At 37.0% G+C, this 26,396-nt stretch overlaps 1 protein-coding gene across 2 annotated transcripts in view; it reads right to left on the bottom strand.

The window, feature by feature from the left end:
- The window catches only part of LOC100372106 (THO complex subunit 2-like), a 73,040-nt gene that overhangs the window by 18,678 nt on the left and 27,966 nt on the right, over nt 1-26,396 (bottom strand). Inside the window, exons 7-27 of one of the 2 annotated variants that reach the window (XM_085498078.1) lie at nt 24,083-24,216; nt 23,809-23,969; nt 23,411-23,506; nt 21,446-21,589; nt 20,872-21,044; nt 17,419-17,614; nt 17,291-17,329; nt 15,004-15,134; nt 14,434-14,620; nt 14,128-14,221; nt 11,794-11,874; nt 11,501-11,597; nt 8,595-8,712; nt 7,911-8,090; nt 7,295-7,459; nt 6,793-6,953; nt 6,129-6,255; nt 5,617-5,773; nt 3,422-3,579; nt 1,978-2,106; nt 1,640-1,771 (exon numbers count right to left, since the gene is read on the bottom strand). In XM_085498078.1, coding sequence (XP_085354204.1) covers nt 1,640-1,771; nt 1,978-2,106; nt 3,422-3,579; nt 5,617-5,773; nt 6,129-6,255; nt 6,793-6,953; nt 7,295-7,459; nt 7,911-8,090; nt 8,595-8,712; nt 11,501-11,597; nt 11,794-11,874; nt 14,128-14,221; nt 14,434-14,620; nt 15,004-15,134; nt 17,291-17,329; nt 17,419-17,614; nt 20,872-21,044; nt 21,446-21,589; nt 23,411-23,506; nt 23,809-23,969; nt 24,083-24,216 — 2,860 coding nt within the window. The remainder of the gene's footprint in view (nt 1-1,639; nt 1,772-1,977; nt 2,107-3,421; nt 3,580-5,616; nt 5,774-6,128; nt 6,256-6,792; nt 6,954-7,294; nt 7,460-7,910; nt 8,091-8,594; nt 8,713-11,500; nt 11,598-11,793; nt 11,875-14,127; nt 14,222-14,433; nt 14,621-15,003; nt 15,135-17,290; nt 17,330-17,418; nt 17,615-20,871; nt 21,045-21,445; nt 21,590-23,410; nt 23,507-23,808; nt 23,970-24,082; nt 24,217-26,396) is intronic. The other variant, XM_085498079.1, reaches the window with a different exon arrangement.

Genomic DNA, 26,396 nt, shown 5'->3' with positions numbered 1-26,396 from the left:
ACGGTCGCTAATTTAAGTCATTTTTTCGAAAGGTTACACATTATTTACCAAAATACCACCTATTAATGCGACCGCAAACACCTAATAAATATGTTTTGATCAATTTTATAGGCGTCGCGTCGGTGATTGTGGAAAAAATGGGTGGACAAACATATGTCGCATCGACGGTCAAAATGGCGATCGAAATAAAACACCACCGTATACATTGAGACACAAGGGAGAATGACGGTCGTTTTTTCAGAAGATTGCCAAACATTTGTAATAATGCCGCATGTCAATGCGAGCACGGGGACATACGGACATCATTTATTTTAGTTTTATCGATGTCGAACTCATGGATGGGAGAAAAATGGGTGGACAACGCAACGCCTCAACTCGTGTCAAATAGTAAACATGGCGACAGCGGAAGTCAAGCTTGACAACACGGTCGCAACAAGACGCTCATCAACAGTTTTTTTTTTCGAAAAGTTACACACTATTTATCAAAATACAGCCAATCAATGCGGCCGCAAACACCTAATAAACATTTGTTGGTCAATTTTATAGGCGTTGCGTCGGTGATTGTGGAAAAAATGGGTGGACAAACATATATGACTAGACTGATAAGGAGACAGGACGTACACGCAGCTGATGACGTCATCCGGATGTCGAGCACACGACAAGATAATTAGTATGCAAAACAACAGCGTACACTTGATTAATAAACATCCTTTGTTGTCTCGTGTTGTTTCCTATCCTTTTGTTGAGGGTCTATGGTTGTACCTGTTACAAAAATGGACTAGACATAATAACGGTCGTTATACCCCGTTATAATAGAGTTTTCCGTATATTCCTGACATACTCACAGCACGGGTAATGTAAAAACAACTTTTAGTTTGGCGCGAAACTGCAGCGCGTCCTGCTAAGAAACTTTACTTTGAGCCTTCCCGCCAACAACGAGTTCATTAATACCTGGGGTTACTCAACACTCGGGAGTTGTTTTGTAAATTACGCTATGTCAGGTGGACTCAGATGGGTATAACAATTTAAAATAACACTTTGAATGCATATACAACATATAACCTGTCAATATATGGTAACCAGCATGTGTCGTTTTGAAAACAGCGTTTTACCCGCATCTTGCAAGATAATGGAATGATTCCAATTGTGGGCGTGCCAATACAACGGCGCCATCAAGTCTAGATTGGAAAAGACCCAAGTGTTTTGCAAAGTTCCAACATATATTGCTAACTGACTGTCCGAATAATTCTCAGAACAATATTACAATTTATATCCATACTAAAAATACTACTTTTTCATCCAATGTCACCAAACAAAATTTTTAGATATGAAGAAATAATCTCACCATAGAAACCAGTGTGAAAATACTAATTGTAAACATGACTTTCAGACTTATGTATCTCTAAATATTGCATGATTTTATAGCATAAGCCCACAATAAAAACATGACCTATAAGTATAATATTCAATTCGACTAACCTTGTTAATACCATGCAATGAAGTGATATTTAAAAGACAACTTGAAAAATGAGAGAGCAGATTGTCTGATGTACTCAGACACAAATACCACACTACACTGAAACCAACTAGTTGTCTAATACATCTAAAATTGTAGATGAACAGATGAAATCATACACACCTTAGTTATCTTGTACTGCCATTTGTGACAGACATGTCGAAAGTTTTCATAGTCCAACTGATCAGCTTTGCTACTGGCATCGGTATTCGAGGCACGAAGAATCGTCACAAAACCAGGATAGTTACCACATTCCTAGATGAAACAAGTTATGTCATGACATGACAAAGTCCCCATTAGTTCAATAGTAAACAAAACTGAGGCAGCCATTTTGAATCAGGACATGAAGCTAATTACATGATGTATAATGTAGTTGTACAGTTTGATTGTGATGTGGCACACACAATACAATATTTATATCTCAGCCAGCATTACTTATGCAGTAGAAAACAATGACTGACCTTCTCATATATGTGTCTATCACTATGCCATCTCATCAGAGTTTCCAACATAGCACATAGAAATCTACCATAACGACTGGCTTCATTTTCAGTACAGCTGGCAACAATGTATGATATATCGGAAAACATCTGCAACAGAAAAGTAATAGTATATCAGCACAGAGCAATGTTTGTTACGCACCACTTGGTCAAAGGTCATCGAAACAAGCTTCATGATTTCAGCGAAGTAGTCTTGCAATAAGTGAATGGTGTTATATTGATTTCATGTCCTGAATAGTTTTTGTTTTTCTTCCCTAATTTTCAGGTAACTTAAAATCCTGCTCAAGTGTTGCTTGAGGTAAACATGATCCACAAACATCATAGCAGAGACACCAATGACATAACTGCTTTTGTTTACATTCTATTAAAGTGTTTTGGATTCATAATTAAAAGATATATCTGTGAATTAATAGAGTTCCCCTAATGTCAGGAAATGAACTGATCTAATACAAGGTCAACACAAGCTACATGTTTATATATAACAAATATCAAACCAACAGCATTTTTGACCAAAAACAAACATATTTGATAAAATCACAGAATTAAAGATACTGTCAACAAATATTTTAATCTAAAAGAGGTCAACGCAATTATACAGTTTTCAAGTACAAAATTGACATGGTTTGGGATGAGAGTGGTACTATGACGTTATTGCGAGGATACCTCAAAGTATGCATGAAGACAGTACAGCTGTAGTATTGACCGACGCGCAGCCAAATCAATGCGGGGCGTATTGTTATATTATACATCTTTCCTTCCAAGGATACACCATGGGAATGTCGTAATCCAAAATGTTTAGAACAGAATCAGCGAACTGCTTTGTGTGGAGTCTGGTCAAACTTTGGTGGCAGCCATGTTTGTTTTTTTAGAGGAGGCTTATGTGCGTAATCGTTCCATATTTGGAATTCGTATTTCCTAATAAGTATGGTAGGATGAAAACACCGCATAAAATATCGGCACGCTGTGACTTATGGCGTTACGGTGGCAGATGTACAATATTGAGTGTTATACAGTGAATTATTCATAAGCAAATGACGAAACCTACATCTTTCGTATTAATGTAAATTACCATGCGTTCAGGGCTGTGCAACAGATTGCTGAATCCTTTTTCATTGCTTGCGCTTTCATGAAATTTACCAGACTCTGACAAAAACAGTGAGTTTATATTTCTAAACCCATACTTTGTCGTGGTGTTTTTTAAATTGAAATAAGTCCAATTTGGCTGAATGCTGGGAACCACAAAATTCAATGGCCTGGACCAGAAATTGTTCTGTCTAACGTTAGGGGTGAGGACCATGCAAGTTCCACCAAAACTAGTTCCTCTGAATGATGGGAACCAAGCCAGTTGGTAAAAAGGTTAATCAAAACAAGTTGAACTAAACAAGGATATTATTATTTGACTTACCCTATCATAGCACAATAGAGTTGAGAAGTTTGGCGTTTTCAGACCATGAACAGTGTGGACAAACTTAGCACAGTACACAGAATCACTGGCAGTGAAACAGCATCGAGGAAATATACACAACTGTAAGAACTGCGTTATAGTCTCATTCTTTGTGGAACCTACCAACATCACAAAATAGTTAAATCAATATACCGGTATGCTAAACTCTGTTCCCCAAACTAAATCAGTACCTAATTGACAGATCAGTACCTACTTCACTTGAGTCAAACAAGATACATTCACTGTGACAGATCAGTACCTACTTCACTAGAGTCAAACAAGATACATTCACTGTGACAGATCAGTACCTACTTCACTAGAGTCAAACAAGATACATTCACTGTGACAGATCAGTACCTACTTCACTTGAGCCAAACAAGATACATTCACTGTGACAGATCAGTACCTACTTCACTAGAGTCAAACAAGATACATTCACTGTGACAGATCAGTACCTACTTCACTAGAGTCAAACAAGATACATTCACTGTGACAGATCAGTACCTACTTCACTAGAGTCAAACAAGATACATTCACTGTGACAGATCAGTACCTACTTCACTAGAGTCAAACAAGATACATTCACTGTGACAGATCAGTACCTACTTCACTTGAGCCAAACAAGATACATTCACTGTGACAGATCAGTACCACTTGAGCCAAACAAGATACATTCACTGTGACAGATCAGTACCACTTGAGTCAAACAAGATACATTCACTGTGACAGATCAGTACCACTTGAGTCAAACAAGATACATTCACTGTGACAGATCAGTACCTACTTCACTTGAGCCAAACAAGATACATTCACTGTGACAGATCAGTACCTACTTCACTAAAGTCAAACAGGATACATTCACTGTGACAGATCAGCACCACTTGAGTCAAACAAGATACATTCACTGTGACAGATCAGCACCACTTGAGTCAAACAAGATACATTCACTGTGACAGATCAGTACCTACTTCACTAGAGTCAAACAAGATACATTCACTGTGACAGATCAGTACCACTTGAGTCAAACAAGATACATTCACTGTGACAGATCAGTACCTAATTCACTTGAGTCAAACAAGATACATTCACTGTGACAGATCAGTATCTACTTCACTTGAGTCAAACAAGATACATTCACTGTGACAGTGCTAACACACACACACACACACACGTCTGACAGAGCAAATGCAGTACTCTGATAAATCTAAACATACAGCACTACAATTACTGTCACTGCTATATACGACACCCAAACAGCAACACTGCCAGTTTCTGACTTGTTTCTGGCTTGCTACATGCATACATTGTTTGGATAACTTTACTGTTACAGCATGAAATAAATTGAAAGATAATTGCAACTTATATTGTGTTCCTGTGTATTAGTTTGATGTCTCGTATTGTGGTTAGTTTGACCCAACCTGTTGGAATACTGCGACACTCATAGCAAACTAGTCAGATATTTAGCTAGCTGCCATTTTGGTAAATGAAACAATATGGTGTAGGCAACAGTGACGGGAATAATGAGTTGGAATGTCAAAAAATGTATGTCAGATTACATCCATATTACAAAATATATTATCAAGCAGTCTCTCGGCTGAGATAGCTCCACTGTTAGCAATGCACATTTCAATTAAAGAACTGAAGATATCATTAGAAAATGAACAAATCTGAACAAACACTCATATGATAAGCTCCGCTCGACAAAGTGAACAGCAGAGCTAATAACAAAGTCCGATTTTTGCATTGCTGAGAATCATTTCGAAATTTGACAAGGCAGGTATTTACTAACAAAGTATTTACACAGTAACTACACTTTTAATATCATTTATGCCAGATTAACCTAAATTGGAAATTTTAAAACCACAGGCATGACCAAAATTAGAAATAGGTATACTCCAAAAATTGATACGATGATTTTTTTGAAAGCTAGATGACTCTAACCAAAGAAATGGGAGTATATCCAAGAACTGATCACCATTTTAGAGCTACTTTTTATGTCAACTTGTAGTCAAATACCATGAAACACTTGGCCTTAGCACATTGTAGCCATTGTAGCGTTGTATATAAGACAGCAATGGCACAATTGGAGCATACTTACAAGATGATAGTGTCTTTGATTACATTATATCCATTGTGTAGTTAGAAAGTGTACTTACATGTTGTATACTTACGTGATTGAAACCAGTTGTCTTTTTCATTTTTCAGTCTTGCAACCACTCGTTGACAATGCTCCTGTTGTTTTTTCTCTTCATCTTTCAGTTTATCTATCAATAGATTGTATTTCTCTTTCTCTTTTCTCTTCTTGCTGGGTGCCTGAAACAAAAATAATCGACAGGATGTCACTTAAAAAATAAATAAAACTCACACTGAACCATTTCATTCAAAGCTTATGAACTGCACAGATGATCTTTGACAAGTTTTTTGCTTTAATTTGTTCTTATTTTTTGACAGGTTTATTGTTTCATGGTAGCAGTTAACACCACAAGACATTATCAATGGAGATAACAAACAGAGCAAAGTAATGTTTTATCTAGTTGCAGGCAGTGAAGATGTTAAAAGACGTACAGACAAAAGTGTAGATGCAAATCTAATGACAAGAATGCAAGATTAAATACAATATAACTTCTCAAAGAAACAGATAAGCAGCCTATTCTCTCATCTAACTCACCACATCTCTATTGTCTTCTAGTGTTGATAGCTGTGACTTTATTTTATTGATCTCCTTTTCATAACTACCGCTTGGCACATACAAATCATACATCGTCAGTGACCAGAATGTAACATAGAACTGTGGACTGTAGAAAAAAAAAAAAATTAGCAATTCACCAAGAAAATTAGCAATGTAGGGATTGGCTGTTTATAAGCACATCTTAGAAATGTACATAAACAGCCCTTGACATAACAACGCCATTGCAACTGAATTTATTAAATGGTGATTAAAAATGGATGAGCAAGTGACTTAATGAACAGTGTAATGGGAATTCATATCAACTATTCAATGTGTGATCTCCCAAACACGCATTCCCAGTTTCACAATCGACCATACTGCAAAGTGTGACAAAGCACAAGTGAAAATCTTTTCAAAATTTTCTATTTCTACAGACAACGATTATCAGTTGAATCAAATTATGAAGTCTCATGAAAAATTATTGTGCACATTTTAACCAAGCTAGATCAAGGAGATACAGTAATAGCTGAGAACACTGATCTTATTTATACTAACTTGTGATACATGCATAGGTGAATGGTATTAGTTTTAAATAAATATATTAAAAAAATGTGCTTCTATTTGTCTGTTCATGAAAGTAATGTAATGTAAAGAGAAATCAGACCTGATATCGTCCCACACTTTAGTAACATGTAAAGATCTAACAGATTCAATCACTGGTGTCATGACAATTTCAACAGCTTGTACATAGCGCTGAGATTTCTGACCACTTGATGAGGATTGCTTACTGCCCTTTTCAGCTTTTCTCAGTTCATCAACCTTGGCCTATCAAAACAATACAAATGTATGAATCATACTTGTGTGAAAAAATCAATCTTAAACCACCTCTGAGTCAATACTCAATGCTCCTAACATTAGAAACACATTCATAGTCGACATATAGAAACTACAGTACAGCGCAGGTACAAGTTAATATTCAATCTTGGTTTTGCCTTTGCATAAATACTTACAGTATTATTGCCATCAATAAATTCATTTATTAACATATTTATGTAGATTACTCTGAACAATTTAGATATGTGAAAGTTTTGAAAGTAAGCTAAATATTAAGTTACACACAGACCGTACTCTACACGTCTGCTAATAGATGAGCACTGAATTCTTACCGTAATTGCGTGTGCAAACATTGGTCTGTACATGTAGAAAGCGGCATCTGCCGTGATATGATATTTCTCCACCATTTCACCAAGTGGTGGCAGTTTTTTAGTGTAGTCTTCTGTACCAAGCTGAGTGGCAAGAAAACCACCAAATTGCACTAAGGTATCTTGACACTGTGAAAACACATAGAAAATACACAGTGAGTTTGGTATACTGGGTGCAATCTATGCATCACTGTGAACACATATATCACTGAGTATCACTGAGCAAAATGAAACATGATGTGGTACACAACAAATGATGTTGCAGTCACCGACTGCTTTTAGGAGAAAACAATAAAAAAATCGAAAATCAAAGAAAGTCAAGAAAGAACCCAAAACTGACAAGCGGTTCTTTAGATAATGTTGAAACACACACACACATAAATACAGAGTAGCTGCAAATACTCCTATTGTCTGCTTTGCTTTGCACAGAAATAAATCATTTCACTTTTTAGTCAATCTTGTAAATAGTGGTAGCCAGGCAGTCAATATTCATTGTCTATTTAATTTATCGCTAACAGTATACTTATAACTAGAATTGTTGGTCAAATAGAATAAACAAATCATTTGTAGGTGTACTCACCTGGTCAAATAGTTTGCCAACAAGCTTTAAATGTTTCTCTTGACCTTCTTTGAAAACAATACAGTTCCTCTGCTGTGCCATAAGAAGGCATATTGGTATTGCTAAGTCATTTTCTAACAGTGCATCTTTCAATCGCTGGGAGGATTTCTTGGTGTTACGGACTTGTGAGAAATACCCACCCTAGAAAGTAAAATATATTAAATATATCACTGTTCGCTAGTATGAAATACACTAACAGAGCAATTATAAGATAAGCAGTGAACTTAGACTTGTAGTGTAGATTAAGTCATGAGCAAAAAAAAAGAACCTTCTTGTTGGGTAAACCACATTTGAGTAGTAAGCTTGACACACCAACACAGATCTTCTGATCTAGCATATTTTTTACTTGACGTTTTGTGCAAAGAAACTACACATTTGACCAACAAGTCACCACATGTTAATATTCATAGTATTTGGCCCATATTGAATATGCTAGGTTGCGACGACCACCATCAATGAACAACCAATGACACAGTAATACAAGTCAGTGTAGCAGATTTTTTGCAATTAATATTCATTTGTTAACATGTCATCGACTGATCCTGTTAATGTACCCGTTCATATAAGTAATGTGTTAACAAATCTCATAAAAATATACTACTGGTATCCAATAAAAATACTTGATGCAGAGTATGATGACCTTACCTCAGCTCGTAAAAGTTCACCACCAGCCAATGCATCCAACTGATCTACTGTGATTTCCTCTGTAGATTCAATACCAGACATCTTCTGTACAACTTCTTTTAAAATTAACAAATCAAAACTGCAAGAATGAATATGGATAATGGTATATTAGTATAGATGTATGGGCAGAAAGTACTTGATAGGGAGGACCCTCTCAAAACTTGTCAATGAGCATAAAATATAAATTTAACACTGTCTTCTGGATGTTTTTTTTTGGAATTCTGTTACATTATGAGTCGTTTTGTGAATGCAATTCTATTAAAATGCAATTCTAATAACAGAACTGATTCCTTCATAGACCTTCCAGTATCTAGGTACAGTGCTAAACACCGGACCCTCCAATATCTAGGTACAGTGCTAAACACTGGACCTTCCAATATCTAGGTACAGTGCTAAACACTGGACCCTCCAATATCTAGGTACAGTGCTAAACACTGGACCTTCCAATATCTAGGTACAGTGCTAAACACTGGACCTTCCAATATCTAGGTACAGTGCTAAACACTGGACCCTCCAATATCTAGGTACAGTGCTAAACACTGGACCTTCCAATATCTAGGTACAGTGCTAAACACTGGACCCTCCAATATCTAGATACAGTGCTAAACACTGGACCCTCCAATATCTAGATACAGTGCTAAACACTGGACCCTCCAATATCTAGATACAGTGCTAAACACTGGACCTTCCAATATCTAGGTACAGTGCTAAACACCGGACCTTCCAATATCTAGGTACAGTGCTAAACACTGGATCCTCCAATATCTAGATACAGTGCTAAACACTGGACCCTCCAATATCTAGATACAGTGCTAAACACTGGACCCTCCAATATCTAGGTACAGTGCTAAACACTGGACCCTCCAATATCTAGGTACAGTGCTAAACACTGGACCCTCCAATATCTAGGTACAGTGCTAAACACTGGACCCTCCAATATCTAGGTACAGTGCTAAACACTGGACCATACAATATCTAGATACAGTGTTAAACACTGGACCCTCCAATATCTAGGTACAGTGCTAAACACTGGACCCTCCATTATCTAGGTACAGTGCTAAACACTGGACCTTCCAATATCTAGGTACAGTGCTAAACACTGGACCTTCCAATATACAGTGCTAAACACTGGACCCTCCAATATCTAGGTACAGTGCTAAACACCGGACTTTCCAATATCTAGGTACAGTGCTAAACACTGGACCCTCCAATATCTAGGTACAGTGCTAAACACTGGACCTTCCAATATCTAGGTACAGTGCTAAACACTGGACCCTCCAATGTCTAGGTACAGTGCTAAACACTGGACCCTCCAATATCTAGGTACAGTGCTAAACACTGGACCTTCCAATATCTAGGTACAGTGCTAAACACTGGACCTTCCAATATCTAGGTACAGTGCTAAACACTGGACCCTCCAATATCTAGATACAGTGCTAAACACTGGACCTTCCAATATCTAGGTACAGTGCTAAACACCGGACCCACCAATATCTAGATACAGTGCTAAACACTGGACCTTCCAATATCTAGGTACAGTGCTAAACACTGGACCTTCCAATATCTAGGTACAGTGCTAAATACTGGACCTTCCAATATCTAGGTACAGTGCTAAACACTGGACCCTCCAATATCTAGATACAGTGCTAAACACTGAACCTTCCAATATCTAGGTACAGTGCTAAACACTGGACCCTCCAATATCTAGATACAGTGCTAAACACTGGACCTTCCAATATCTAGGTACAGTGCTAAACACTGGACCTTCCAATATCTAGGTACAGTGCTAAACACTGGACCTTCCAATATATAGGTACAGTGCTAAACACTGGACCCTCCAATATCTAGATACAGTGCTAAACACTGAACCTTCCAATATCTAGGTACAGTGCTAAACACTGGACCCTCCAATATCTAGATACAGTGCTAAACACTGGACCTTCCAATATCTAGGTACAGTGCTAAACACTGGACCCTCCAATATCTAGATACAGTGCTAAACACTGGACCTTCCAATATCTAGGTACAGTGCTAAACACTGGACCCTCCAATATCTAGGTACAGTGCTAAACACTGGACCTTCCAATATCTAGGTACAGTGCTAAACACTGGACCCTCCAATATCTAGGTACAGTGCTAAACACTGGACCCTCCAATATCTAGGTACAGTGCTAAACACCGGACCTTCCAATATCTAGGTACAGTGCTAAACACCGGACCCTCCAATATCTAGGTACAGTGCTAAACACCAGACCTTCCAATATCTAGGTACAGTGCTAAACACCGGACCTTCCAATATCTAGGTACAGTGCTAAACACTGGACCTTCCAATATCTAGGTACAGTGCTAAACAACAGACCTTCCAATATCTAGGTACAGTGCTAAACAACGGACCTTCCAATATCTAGGTACAGTGCTAAACAACGGACCTTCCAATATCTAGGTACAGTGCTAAACACTGGACCTTCCAAAATCTAGGTACAGTGCTAAACACTGGACCTTCCAATATCTAGGTACAGTGCTAAACACTGGACCTTCCAATATCTAGGTACAGTGCTAAACACTGGACCCTCCAATGTCTAGGTACAGTGCTAAACACCGGACCTTCCAATATCTAGGTACAGTGCTAAACACCGGACCTTCCAATATCTAGGTACAGTGCTAAACACTGGACCCTCCAATATCTAGGTACAGTGCTAAACACCGGACCCTCCAATATCTAGGTACAGTGCTAAACACGGGACCTTCCAATATCTAGGTACAGTGCTAAACACCGGACCTTCCAATATCTAGGTACAGTGCTAAACACCGGACCTTCCAATACAGAGCCCATCCATATGTATATCATACACTCTATAATCACATACCTTTTACCAGCTTTCAGTTGATTGGCAACATACTGCAACAAACCCGATAACTCTATATTATATTTTCTGAATACAGCACCACAAAAATTTGCAAGACCTGTCAAGTATAGACAATGCTGTTAACAGCAGATAATCTCATACAGGAGTGAAGACAAAATCATGGCCTTTGAAAATCTGTTATGCAAATTAACAGTTAACTTGAGTTTCAAAATCAAGCAATTTTACTCTCATAGAAATACTGGGGTTTTAATTCTGAATTTGAATCAGTTGATGACACCTCCAGAGCAACTTACTTTGTAACCATGGTGACAAGTTTGTATCTTCATGTTTCATCCTTTCTTTCTCTGGATTGGCTAAGGCTTGTATTATACAATCTTGGTTCAAAGGTCAAGGACTCGCTCAAATACAGCAGTTATGAATATTCTATCCTTTAGTTACTAGTGAAACCTGTCAGGTTTTCAAGATCTGCATCATAACATGATTTGCATTTGTACAAAAACATAATTTGGGATAGCAGTTTCACATGCTCAAACAATTCAAAAAAATACACACATACAAATTCATTGGAACTAGTTAAAATTTAGAGACAAACTACAGGGAATAAAAATACCTCAATGTAATCATGTTTCCACTAAACCATCCCAAAGCAAATGTATACATATTAAGTACAATTCACAAAATCCAAAAAATAAAGATCTCCTGTAGAAACTTATAACCCAAAATCTTTGAGTTCATTTTGTTTTGACCAACAAAGTACATGTACTAAACACGTACAGTATCACATGTACTCAACACAGTTTCACATGTACACAACACAGTATCACATGTACTCAACACAGTTTCACATGTACACAACACAGTACATGTACACAACACAGTATCACATGTTCACAACACAGTTCCACATGTACACAACAGTTTCACGTGTTCACAACACAGCTCCACATGTTCACAACACAGTTCCACATGTACACAACAGTTTCACATGTTCACAACACAGTTCCACATGTTCACAACACAATTCCACATGTACACAACACAATTCCACATGTACACAACACAGTTTCACATGTTCACAACACAGTTCCACAACACGTACAGTACCACACGTACACAACACATACAGTACCACATATACACAACACGTACAGTACCACATGTATACAACACAGTGCCACATGTACACAACACAGTGCCACATGCACACAACACGTACTGTACCACATGTACACAACACAGTACCACATGTACACATCACGTACAGTACCACATGTACACAACACAGTACCACATGTACACAACAAGTACCACATGTACTCAACACGGTACCACATGTACACAACACGGTACCACATGTACTCAACACAGAACCACATGCACACAACACAGTACCACATGTACACAACACAGTACCACATGTACACAACACAGTTACACATATACACAACACAGTTACACATGTACACAACACAGTTACACATGTACACAACATGTACAGTACCACATGTACACAACACAGTACCATATGTACACAACACGTACAGTACCACATGGACACAACACATACAGTACCACATGTAATCAAAACGTATAGTATCACACATACACAACACACTACCACATGTACGCAACACAGTACCACACGTACACAACACAGTACCACACGTACACAACACAGTACCACATGTACACAACAGTACCACACATACACAACACAGTACCACATGTACACATCACGTATAGTACATGTACACAACACAGTACCACATGTACACAACACAGCACCACATGTACACAACACAGCACCACATGTACACAACACAGCACCACATGTACACAACACAGCACCACATGTACACAACACAGCACCACATGTACACAACACAGCACCACATGTACTCAACACAGTACCACATGTACTCAACACAGTACCACATGTACACATCACACACTACCACATGCACACATCACACACTACCACATGCACACATCACACACTACCACATGCACACAACACAGTACCACATGCACACAACACAGTACCACATGTACACAACACTGTACCACATGTACACAACACTGTACCACATGCACACAACACAGTACCACATGCACACAGCACAGTACCACATGCACACAACACAATACCACATGTACACAACACAGTACCACATGTACACAACACAGTACCACACATACGCAACACAACACAGTACCACATGTACACAACACAGTACCACATGTACACAACACAGTACCACATGCACACAACACAGTACATGTACACAACACAGTACATGTACACAACACAGTACCACATGTACACAACACAGTACCACATGTACACAACACAGTACCACATGTACACATCACAGTACCACATGTACACAACACAGTTCCACATGTACACAACACAGTTCCACATGTACACAGCACACTACCACATGCACACAACACAGTTCCACATGCACACAACACAGTTCCACATGTACACAACACAGCACCACATGCACACAACACAGTACCACATGCACACAACACAGTACCACATGTACACAACACACACTGCCACATGTACACAACACAGTACCACATGTACACAATATGTTATGGCTCATAAAGGATACATGCTAGTATATCATATGAGAGATTCGTTAGATATTTCAGAGAGTCTACTACTGGTACAATAATATTATCATAGATCTGAATCTGTGCTAAAACCTGTAAGAAATACAAAAACAAATAATGTGTTAAAGGTGAAAATGTTCAAAAATCATTATGACACAACATAAATGTTTTTAATGTTAACCCAACTTCTAAGTCCCTCCTAACAAGCTGGTAGCGATCAATATCTCTCAAAAAATACCAAGAAAAAATGCTCAGAAATATTGATGATTTTGAGAGATTGATGACAAAAAGTAAGCATAACTAACATGTTCAAACATGACGCCTGGGTTGGCATGGCTGAGTTTACCAATCTGTCGTCCGAGCGGCTTCACATTCTCTTTCGTCAATCGCTTCATGATGTACTTAGATCGGTCTATTGTGTTGGCTTTGACTCGAATTAAGTGTGGATGCAAGGCATAAGTTTCATTCTTCCATTGACCATAAAGCCGATACCTGAATGCAGTGGAAAAATTGATAACACTATGTTATAGTTAAAAATAAAAGAAATTTTAGTTATGGTATATAAATAACAAAATATGATAACAGATTTGGTGACATCTGATCAGAAATCCAATTGTAGAGATCTGACAAAGATTTACTCAGACAAAAATCGGACATATCAGATTTGCATGAAGTGTCTTTCTTACTACTTATTGTAAACAGCTAGTCAGCAATTATATGCCAAGAAGCATTAACAAATTATTAAAATTTGCAAAAGTCGCTATTATTAACTTTGAAAGTGGTAATAATCAGATATTTCACAGGTGATAATGGTAATCATCAGTGACATCAGCAACTTTTTTAGCCAATTGGAGCAAATCAAGTTATGGACTTACCTAAATTCATATGGAAATGTTTTTATCAAACCCCATAGTTCTTCAGACATGCAAGCATTACAATCCAATAATGAATGTGAAGGCAGTAAAACATCATCCACTAAAGACAATATACTGTAAAATATTTCATCCTGAGAATACAAGATGATAGTGTAAGACCATTACTAATTGGAGTTGTTGAATGAACAAACAATCATATCTAGATGTGTCCTTCATTGGATGCACACAAGTTGTGTGTTGTTTCAATAAGCCCAATATTTGAATATTGAAGTTGTGTATTTGAGGATATTCTTATAGCATTATTTGGGTTTTGTGACTACTGTAGAATACTTTATTTTCGCTTGGAATTTATTTTCGCTGAAGGAATGATTTCGTGAAAATAAAATCCAGCGAATCAGGGTTCTCCACGAGGGGTTTTTACAGGGCGCCGCGCCCTGTTATCTGAAATTGGCGCCCTGTTTAAATTGTCAGCGCCCTGTTATATTTCCTGTGCGCCCTGCATGGTCCCATACAAAGAATTGTTTACAAAACAGGTCAACACTCATTGTCTTCCGAAGATGATTCATCGTGCCACAGTCCCTCAACACAGTCCCTCAACGCTGTGGGACTGTGATCGTGCTCAGGGTAACTGGTTCATTGTTTTAAGGTGCAACTGTGAAAATTCCGGTTTGTTATCGTAGCAGGTCACCGTGAGGTGATAACACCGCCAAACAAAAAGTTACAAGTTTTCAACACGATTAAAAATGAACATGTAGCCCAGAGAAGGGCATTACCGTACCCATATTTTTACTGCCAGGGTGACGTCAAATATATAAAATCGTTATCGGTAAAACCATTCGTTAAACATAAGGTCTATGGTTAAAACCAAGTTCACGCCGTGATTAGGTAGCGGCAACATCGTCACCGCCGAGTGGAACAAAGGCAGCAACCGGGCAGCTATGCACTTGCATGATCGGTAAACGACCAGCGCAGCCGACGTACCATCACAGACATTGCTGATCACCAAGAAGTCCACACGAATGCTTGCTTGAACATGTAATGTCACTATTTAAAGTTGAATTTTTTTTAAATCACGATTTAAAAACCCCGGTAAAACGGCCATGCTTTCAACTCGCATCATAAGTGGAAGAAATAAATTTACTTGTGTTCTTTTGGAACAAATATTCTGATTGGTTGTTTTTCGCGTCAATGCGTGGCTTTGGCCAATCAAAAGCATCGTTACATAGTATCAGGGTGCACACAGTAAAATGAACTGTTTCCGGGTCATAGCTGTTTTCAACGAAGCAGACATCAACAAACTTTCGATTCGAATGAAAATTATTCTTTTAAATATGTATTTTGTTTTTTTTTATACCTATTTCTATTATTTTTTATAGTAACTGTTAACTGCAAATCGAAAATCTTCTATTGTGTACATTTTATTTCGTTTGATCACCTTGGTTTTTGGTGCCATTCATGCAAGTTTTTTAATGAACCAATTACGAACGTTTGTGCGACATATATTTTATTTTGCTTCGTCCAAATAAATATAAATCATAAATATACATTTTTGCTAATAATTAAATAAAGCATGTATGTATCTATTTGGGAAAATAAATTAACAAACTTGTTACGTTTTTTTCTGGACGCGATCATTACTTGTAAACAACTGATGTCGCCGCTTGAGGAATCGTGCAGCTAACTTAGTTGATTGAAGTTGAAAAATCAACTGATTGTACGTGCTGACGTTTACTTAATAATAGCTCTTCAAAATTCCTATTCATTTTGTAATAATAAATATATATTATGCATATGTAATAATATGTAGATTAATAGATTTTTTGGTTTCCATTTTTCAACATCCTTGCCAATGATGCACGTTACAAATGTGCCACGCCCACTTCACATTGGCGCGCCCTGTTTAATTTTCAAACCGTGGAAAACTCTGCGAATATACATTTTTTTCTATATTTTACATTAATCTCATCAAAAATCAGTGAAAATAAACTCTAAGCAAAACACCCAAAAAGCCTTTTCAGCGAAAATTAATTCCAGCAAAAATAAAGTATTCCACAGTATGTGAAATATTTAATGGTATGAATATCAGTGCAGCCCATTGTTGTGATTGACCTCATATGGAGTGCAGCTTTAACATCTCTGACACGTATGGAGTCATGTCATGTGATAAATTCTTGCATAATGCTATGTTTATGAGGTTATTGCTTGCAGAGCTTTTTGATATAGTTTATGACATCCCTCGTATTAACCATTTCTGTGCACAAACTTAAAAGCTCAAATAAATAATTACCTTTTCAATGTCTTTCCCAACATCTGTGGCAGCATTGAACTAATCCAAAAAAAAAAATACAAATTTATTCATTTATTTATTAGAAGAGCCGTATTGAATTACAATATCTCAGTCTTGTCAATACTTACATATTTCATAAAAGATTTTGAGATTCTGAGTAACTTGACCATAAGTACTGGATCTTGGTACATATGCGGACCAAGATATCCACACATCTTAAAAACATCATGTAAAAGACCTGGAAAATTAGTAACAGGCTTAGGAGCTCTACTGTTGTTCAGCAGTTTCACACATTTCCTCTTAGCACCCCTGGGAACACATGACCTAGATAAAATATGAAAGAATAAATCGTAATAAATAGCTCAGCAACACAAATCATTATAAAACGGCGACAAGAAACGATACTAGTTTAACAAGAATTATTTTTTTTGCTGTTTCTATGGTAATATATGGATCTCAAGAACTGCGAAACAGATTTGCACCCTACTCATTTGCATATTCGAATATGTTCAAACTACACAGTTACCCGGACACCTGCTTACTTTGATAAGTTTAATAACACATTTTAAATCTAAATAAAATATTTGGTTAATTTGATTAAATATACATGATTTACATTGGAAAAGTAGTCTCCTCAGAGTTAGAGCATTATATGATAAACAAGCCATGCATGGCACAGTCCCAGTTAGTTATCAAATTTAAGATATATAGTTTTGTTTATAGTGATATAGCTGGAATATAACCATGTTAGGAATATGATTTGTATCTGATCGTCAAAAAAGTACTTGTCCATATTGAGAGATATTGCTCTGGAACTGCATTCAAAATCAGCCATTCAGAATACATGTATATATATAACATGATAACGAATATATAAAATTTGAATCTAATCAGTCAAAGCATTTAAGAGATATGGCTCTAGAAGCCCAATCACTAAAACAAAATGGCCGCCAATCAGCCATTTTGAATCCAATCTAAAAAATAAAATGACGTGCATCAGGAACCTGTAATGTCTACTGTATGTACCAAGTTTGAACGAAATCCATCCATAAATGCCAGAAATGCTTGATATTTGATGATTTTTTAGCACAAAAATGACCACCATTCGGCCATTTTGAATAGGATCGTCAAACCAATATATGTTTATCTATGACATGATGTATAATGAATATTTAAAATTTGAATATAATCAGTCAAAACAAGTCTGAGATATGGGTCTAGAAGCCCATTCAGTAAAACAAAATGGCCACCAGACAGCTATTTTGAATCCGATCTAAAAAATAAATAATGTGCATCAGGAACCTGTAATGTCTAATACCGTATTTGTCTTCAATTAGGCGCCACTTTGTTACACTTTCATGTCATGGTGGCGCTTATTTGTGGTTAAATTTGAGCAACTTTGTTTCAAATGGCGCTTATTTCAAGCACTTCAAGTTCTAGTACCAGTAACTGTGTTACAAGCCATTGTTTTTGCTCCATTCTGGTGATAGATTATTGACAATATTTTACATTACAGTCTGACGCTTAGTCACTGTAGCCTTTATTTTAAATACTGAGTAAATGACCCGTTTTCAGACAGTTTAGAAAGTTATACAAAAAATATCATTCTTTAGAAAACATTCACAGTTTGCCGTACAATCAACAGAAAAATAAAACAAACACAAATTCAACGCTTAGTAGTCAATGATCACGGTAGCAAAATCTGGTCATGCTGCATTCCACGGTTACGATTATTACTCAGTAGTAGTTATAATAACGTACAAAAAATAAAATGCAAGTAAAATTCAACTTAATTTCATCGTAAGCGAATGATTCTGGTCGCATGTAAACGCTCGGCGCGATTCGATGTCTGCCATGCTTCCTGTCTAGGACTTGACCTGGAACGCGTTTTTTGACCTGATAGGTCAAGTCGTTAATTAACCAATCAAAATGCTGGATGATGCCAACGTGATCAAATTACCATAGCTCATTTAAATAATGTATGAACGCAATGCGGAAGTGATTTGCCGATGTTTGCGATATTTTGGCTTTGATTTTGGTGGGAAAAACGGCATGATTTTTTTTTCAAATCAAGAAATTAGTTATTTTTGGAAAGTAAACTGAGCATTTAAAGAATAATTTAACACTGTTTACTGTGACAACAGCGCATTTGAAACAGAACATTTTCACGTTGTTTTAATTTCGTTTTTATGGACTTACTACGAAATTAAAAACCACGCTGATATTTTCTACAGTAGACTAAAAAGACATGTTTCAAGAGATTATAGACCGATTTCTTAAAAATTGTTAGAAACAAAACCAATTTTTTTTTTTACATAAAAGCCACTCGTACAGTAACAGCGAGGGACTTCCGCGATCGCGTCCATCGCTACGAACCGGTAACCGGTAGTCGATCCGCCGGCGCCCAATTCACGATCATTACGTGCCAAAATTTCAACTTTGTCTGGCGCTTAATTGAGGTGTAAAATACAAAGTTTTTGTGGCACTGGCGCCTAATTGAAGGTGGCGCTTAACTGAAGACAAATACGGTATATGTACCAAGTTTGAACGAAATCCATCCATAAATGCTTAATATTTGAGGATTTTTCGCACAAAAATGGCCACCATTTGGCCATTTTGAATAGGATCGTCAAACCAATAAATCTGTCTATCTATGACATGATGTATAATGAATATTTAAAATTTGAACATAATCAGTGAAAGCAAGTCAGACATATGGCACGAGAACCACATTCATTAAAACAAAATGGCCACCAGTCGACCATTTTAAATCTTATCTGAAAAACAAAATTATTTGCACCAAGGTCCCATAATGTCTAATGTATATACCAAGTTTGAACAAAATCCATCTGTAAACAGCCGAGAAATGCTTGAGTTTTAGGATTTGTTAGCACAAAAATGGCCGCCATTTGGCCATCTTGAATCAGATCGTGAAACAAATTGACGTGCATATGTATAATATCATGTATGTGTGAAGTTTGATTGTGATTGGTCCAGGCATTTCTAGGTCCAGGTCCGGATGCACGCACAGACGCACGCACAGACACATGCACATAAGTGCGTAGTGAGGTGATTGGACACAAAATTGAAGGCTGTCTGTAGCAGAGGTACTATTGCGTGAAACACAAAGAAGATTGATTGTATTATCAAAGCACAACTGAAAGCAACAAACAGCATGTCATCAGTTTTAGAAAAAACAATTCACTATGTTTTCCAATTTCTAATGAGTTTCTGATGATGACAAAGTGTCTACATACACTGCAAGCTGAAAGTTTGTTTTTATTTACCTTGTGTAACTGACTGGCATAGTTTTAAACAATGTTGTCTGGTTTAGTAAATATTACCATGATAGTCTTCATTTGTATGATTGGTTGACAATAGAGATACAGTTTATGTTAATTATCAGGTCATTAGAACTGTTTTTCCCAGTCTGCCGCAGCATTTCAAATTATACTAGTGTGTGCAGCATACAGAAATAACAACACTGGAAAGCTAGCTAAGACAATACACAGACTTGACATCAAGTCTAATGCTGACACTAGAATTTATGTTAGTTTAATCATATTGTAATTGATACTTACTTGTTATAGAGTGGTTCAATTGTTGCATGTATAAGATGACACATAGCAAGTGCAATGGGCTTCTTTAGAGCTGCTGTAAATGGTGGCAGTTTATCCATCAATAACTTGGCGTGATGCCAATCACCAAGCTGCAGTAATGCTTCACACAGACCAAGCTTCTGGTAATCAGTCTCCTTTGAAAGACACAGCAAACTAATTGTGAGCACAATGTCAAGTGAGATTTAATTTGGCAACATTACTTAACATTAAATGCAGACAGGTTTCATAATGAAATGAAAGTATTAAGACTGTACACTCTAAGATTAGATTCACACAATAAAAAGTTAGTAAAGCCCACTGTGACTCCACCTTGAGAACCTAGTGAAATATTCACTGTGACTCCACCTTGCGGACCCCAATGAAATATTCACTGTGACTCAATCTTGAGGACCCCAATGAAATATCTACTGTGACTCCACCTTGAGGTCCTAGTGAATTATATGAAATATTAAAGTCGTCGGTAGGTAAGTGCAAGACTGCATACTCCTAATCTTGACCGGGAATTTACATTAACTAAAGACAAAAGTAAACTAACCTGATCATTTTTTTCTTCTTTGTCTGCATCTTTCTCATTTCCTTTATCAGATAATATCATCATACTCATCTTACGTGCATACTGTCGGGCTTCCACCATCAGACTTTTATGTTGCTGTATCATATCACTGTTGCTAGGTGACAACTGAATATAGAGAAATAATTCAACATAGAGTCATTAGCAATGTGTATCATACACAGGTATAGCAAACACCAATATTAAAATCTTAAAAATAAAAAAGATCATTTCAATAACAAATATTGCTCTATGATGATTAACATTTTATCTACATATCATATTGCTTCTATAAGTAGGACTGACTCAATAGACTTGACTTTTAATTTAAGTTCCTGATTTTTGAAGAACCAATGCTAGAAGACGCAACAAAACACCTGGATGTCAACAGAGGGGTTGATTTTTGTGCTGGCACACAATAAAAAAAACAAAAACAATTAACATCAAATATCTCTTTCCGCTGATAAAATATTCAGATACTCCGTCAGTGAAAATGGTAAACTGGTACTCTAATGCTTTTGGATGTTTTTCTAGTTCCATTCAAAAAAATCAAAAATATGTAATATTTTTTTTAATTTTTTAACTTGCACACTGGTTACAGTCACAAGAAATTATTTCAAAACTAATTGATTTAAGGTAGCGAGACTATTATTTGTGTTGAAAATTACGATTTTCACATTTATTTATTAATTGATGAAATGCACTATAAACTTTCATCTGATAAAGTCAACATAGCCTAGAATGTCATGCAAGTTGGTTAAAATGTACATTTTCTGAAGGGAAGCAGCTTCAGTAGTGTTTTCTAAAATCAACAACACAGGTTTAATTTGTGTGCCTATAAGTTTCAAAGATTAACTCAAGACAAAGCATTGTTAGGATGTGTTATCAGTAGCTATCTGACACACAATGAGTGTTTCCAAACATTTGAGTGGTTTGTCTCTGCCCCTGTTTATTTCACAGATTAGTTATCTGCATATGAATGTGTCAGACACAAGGTCACGCAGCCACTGAAAAAAATCATTGGATTTAGTATTTTCAACTGCCGATTTTATCGAACTATAGCTATCCCATTCCTTTATTTTGTTGGTTTCCAATAGCCTTACACATTTGGATTCCCCTACACATGTTAAAACAGACCTTGATGGGAAAACAAATTGCTTGTGCAGATAAACAAGCTTGAAAATCTTTGCTGTGACTTCATAAACGTTTTCTAGGAGTTTATGTTTTTCAAAATACAAGGTCTTTAACAAAAAATAACGTATACTTATTGTCGTCGGATTAACACCAAATTTTCACAGCTTTAAGGTGACAATGAGAGGAACTTGAATGTGTCCAGACAAACTATTTCATGGATTATTTACCAATGTGTTGTGGTTTGAGTTGGGGTCAATACGACTAAAACAGAAATTAAAATTCAGGACACTACTTTTCAAAACGCGTTACTTGAATAAAACTGATCAGACACATTCAATTTACCAGACTATTGAACAACTAGGAAAAGTGAAAACAAAACTTATTATCACCAGCATAAATGCGTAATTATTTTTTTTACAAAAATAGTATTTTTTCACTTTTGATTAAGTAACGCACCGTAGAATGCAGATACGGGCATGGCAAACACACCTTTGAAAAGCTTGAAGTCTAGCGATTCCAAAAATATATACTTTCCTGGGTCTATTTGTAGTCGTTTGGTCCCAATTAGAAGATGAAAACAAGTATGCAAATAATAGTCCCGCTACCTTAATAAAGAGCTAGCATTTATACACTACAGCTTTTCTCTTCGCAAATTTTGGAACACACTCTGCCATGATATTAATGTTTTGTATTTGATGTAGTTTGACAGCAAAACAACATGATGATACCCATTGTCAAGTGAATAAGATATTTTGCGTGGTTCATTGAGTACCCAGTGTTAATAGAATGTTTTCAGCAATGAATAATTCTACTTACATGTAGGTAAATATCTTCAAGTTTTATAAGTTCATATTGCAATAGTAATGCAGTAACTTTATATAAAGATTCCGGAGTGGTCATGTCAGGTGTTGTCTGTAAATAAAATAAGACATCTATCAATGAAATTGACAACACTGATTCTTACTGTCACACAAAACATGCATGCATTCCAAAACTATTTCTTAACAGTGTTGTATTCATTGAAAATTGTAACTACTGTAAAATATTTTAGCTGGAATTAATTTTTGCTGAAAAAACTTTTTTGGTGTATTGTATGGAATTTAGGAAAAATGGTATATTCGCTAGATTTTATTTTCATCGACTCACTCCTTCAGGAAAAATAGCAAAAATAAAGTATTTCATAGTATTTTCTGAACAATTGTAAATGTACATACCGTATAAAAATTAAACTTGAATCCCAGTATTTGACAAATATCAAGAGGATTACCGACATATAAACGTATTAATGACACAAAAAATTCATCTAAATGCGGTCGGCATTCAAAGGCTTCTAATATGACATCTAACACTCTATTCGGATCTAAACTAAAATAACCTGTGAAGAAAGAAACATGATGTTAAAATATTATATGTACAATACCTCTACAAGTAAGTCTCAGTGCATGATGGGTAACCTGAGAACTGGATTTATATCGTAATTAGTCTTACCTATAAGTGACTTTATATTTTCTATAATAACCACACTGGCTTCATTTCCTGGAATCTCTTGCATCAGTTCTGTTATAAGCTTAGCATAACCTTCATTGGCTTCCCGTAGCAGATTGAACTTCTGTTGTTTGTAACTGAGAATAATTTATGACAATGGTCAAGTTACTGGATATTTTGTTACATCATTGGTGTATTATATTAGATGACTGCGTTTATAACAGATCTGAACTTTTCAAACGTTAAATTTCTGGCGTTGCAGGGTTTATAATTTAAAGGTAAAACCATATAAGTACTAATCAACACAAACAAAATCCTTCATATGAAGCATGTATTAACTTAAATATTTGTTTATGATTGGCTCTGTGTGTTGTTTTTGAGCGATATGCACATGCATGTTTCTACATTTTATGTACAACAGGCCAATATGGGCATTATCACTGCAAATTAAACATGTAGTACATACGTATTGTCTATGATACACATGCCACATGTACACAGGACCCTGGTAGTCCATACATACTGTCTATGATACACATGCCACATGTACACAGGACCCTGGTAGTCCATACATAATGTCTATGATACACATGCCACATGTACACAGGACCCTGGTAGTCCATACATACTGTCTATGATACACATGCCACATGTACACAGATCCTGATAGTCCATACATACTGTATAAGATACACATACCACATGCACACAGGACCCTGGTAGTCCATACATACTGTATATGATACACATGCCACATGTACACAGGACCCTGGTAGTCCATACATACTGTATATGATACACATACCACATGTACACAGGACCCTGGTAGACCATACATACCGTATATGATACACATGCCACATGTACACAGGACCCTGGTAGACCATACATACTGTCTATGATACACATGCCACATGTACACAGGACCCTGGTAGTCCATACATACTGTATATGATACACATGCCACATGTACACAGGACCCTGGTAGTCCATACATAATGTCTATGATACACATGCCACATGTACACAGGACCCTGGTAGTCCATACATACTGTCTATGATACACATGCCACATGTACACAGATCCTGATAGTCCATACATACTGTATAAGATACACATACCACATGCACACAGGACCCTGGTAGTCCATACATACTGTATATGATACACATGCCACATGTACACAGGACCCTGGTAGTCCATACATACTGTATATGATACACATACCACATGTACACAGGACCCTGGTAGACCATACATACCGTATATGATACACATGCCACATGTACACAGGACCCTGGTAGACCATACATACTGTCTATGATACACATGCCACATGTACACAGGACCCTGGTAGTCCATACATACTGTATATGATACACATGCCACATGTACACAGGACCCTGGTAGTCCATGCATACTGTATATGATACACATGCCACATGTACACAGGACCCTGGTAGTCCATACATACTGTATATGATACACATGCCACATGCACACAGGACACTGGTAGTCCATACATACTGTCGATGATACACATGCCACATGTACACAGGACCCTGGTAGTCCATACATACTGTCTATGATACACATACCACATGCACACAGGACCCTGGTAGTCCATACATACTGTATGATACACATGCCACATGTACACAGGACCCTGGTAGTCCATACGTACTGTCTATGATACACATACCACATGCACACAGGACCCTGGTAGTCCATACATACTGTATATGATACACATGCCACATGTACACATGACCCTGGTAGTCCATACATACTGTCTATGATACACATGCCACATGTACACATGACCCTGGTAGTCCATACATACTGTCTATGATACACATGCCACATGTACACATGACCCTGGTAGTCCATACACACTGTATATGATACACATGCCACATGCACACAGGACCCTGGTAGTCCATACATACTGTATATGATACACATACCACATGCACACAGAACCCTGGTAGTCCATACATACTGTATATGATACACATGCCACATGTACACATGACCCTGGTAGTCCATACATACTGTCTATGATACACATGCCACATGTACACATGACCCTGGTAGTCCATACATACTGTCTATGATACACATGCCACATGTACACATGACCCTGGTAGTCCATACATACTGTCTATGATACACATGCCACATGCACACAGGACCCTGGTAGTCCATACATACTGTATATGATACACATACCACATGCACACAGGACCCTGGTAGTTCATACATACTGTCTATGATACATATGCCACATGTACACATGACCCTGGTAGTCCATAC

This window comes from Saccoglossus kowalevskii, chromosome 4 (genome assembly GCF_978046115.1).
Source record: "Saccoglossus kowalevskii chromosome 4, keSacKowa6.1, whole genome shotgun sequence".
NCBI classification, from domain to species: Eukaryota; Metazoa; Hemichordata; class Enteropneusta; family Harrimaniidae; genus Saccoglossus; species Saccoglossus kowalevskii.
The sequence above is the reverse complement of the archived record's forward strand: the minus strand, read 5'-3'. Positions and strand labels throughout refer to the sequence as shown.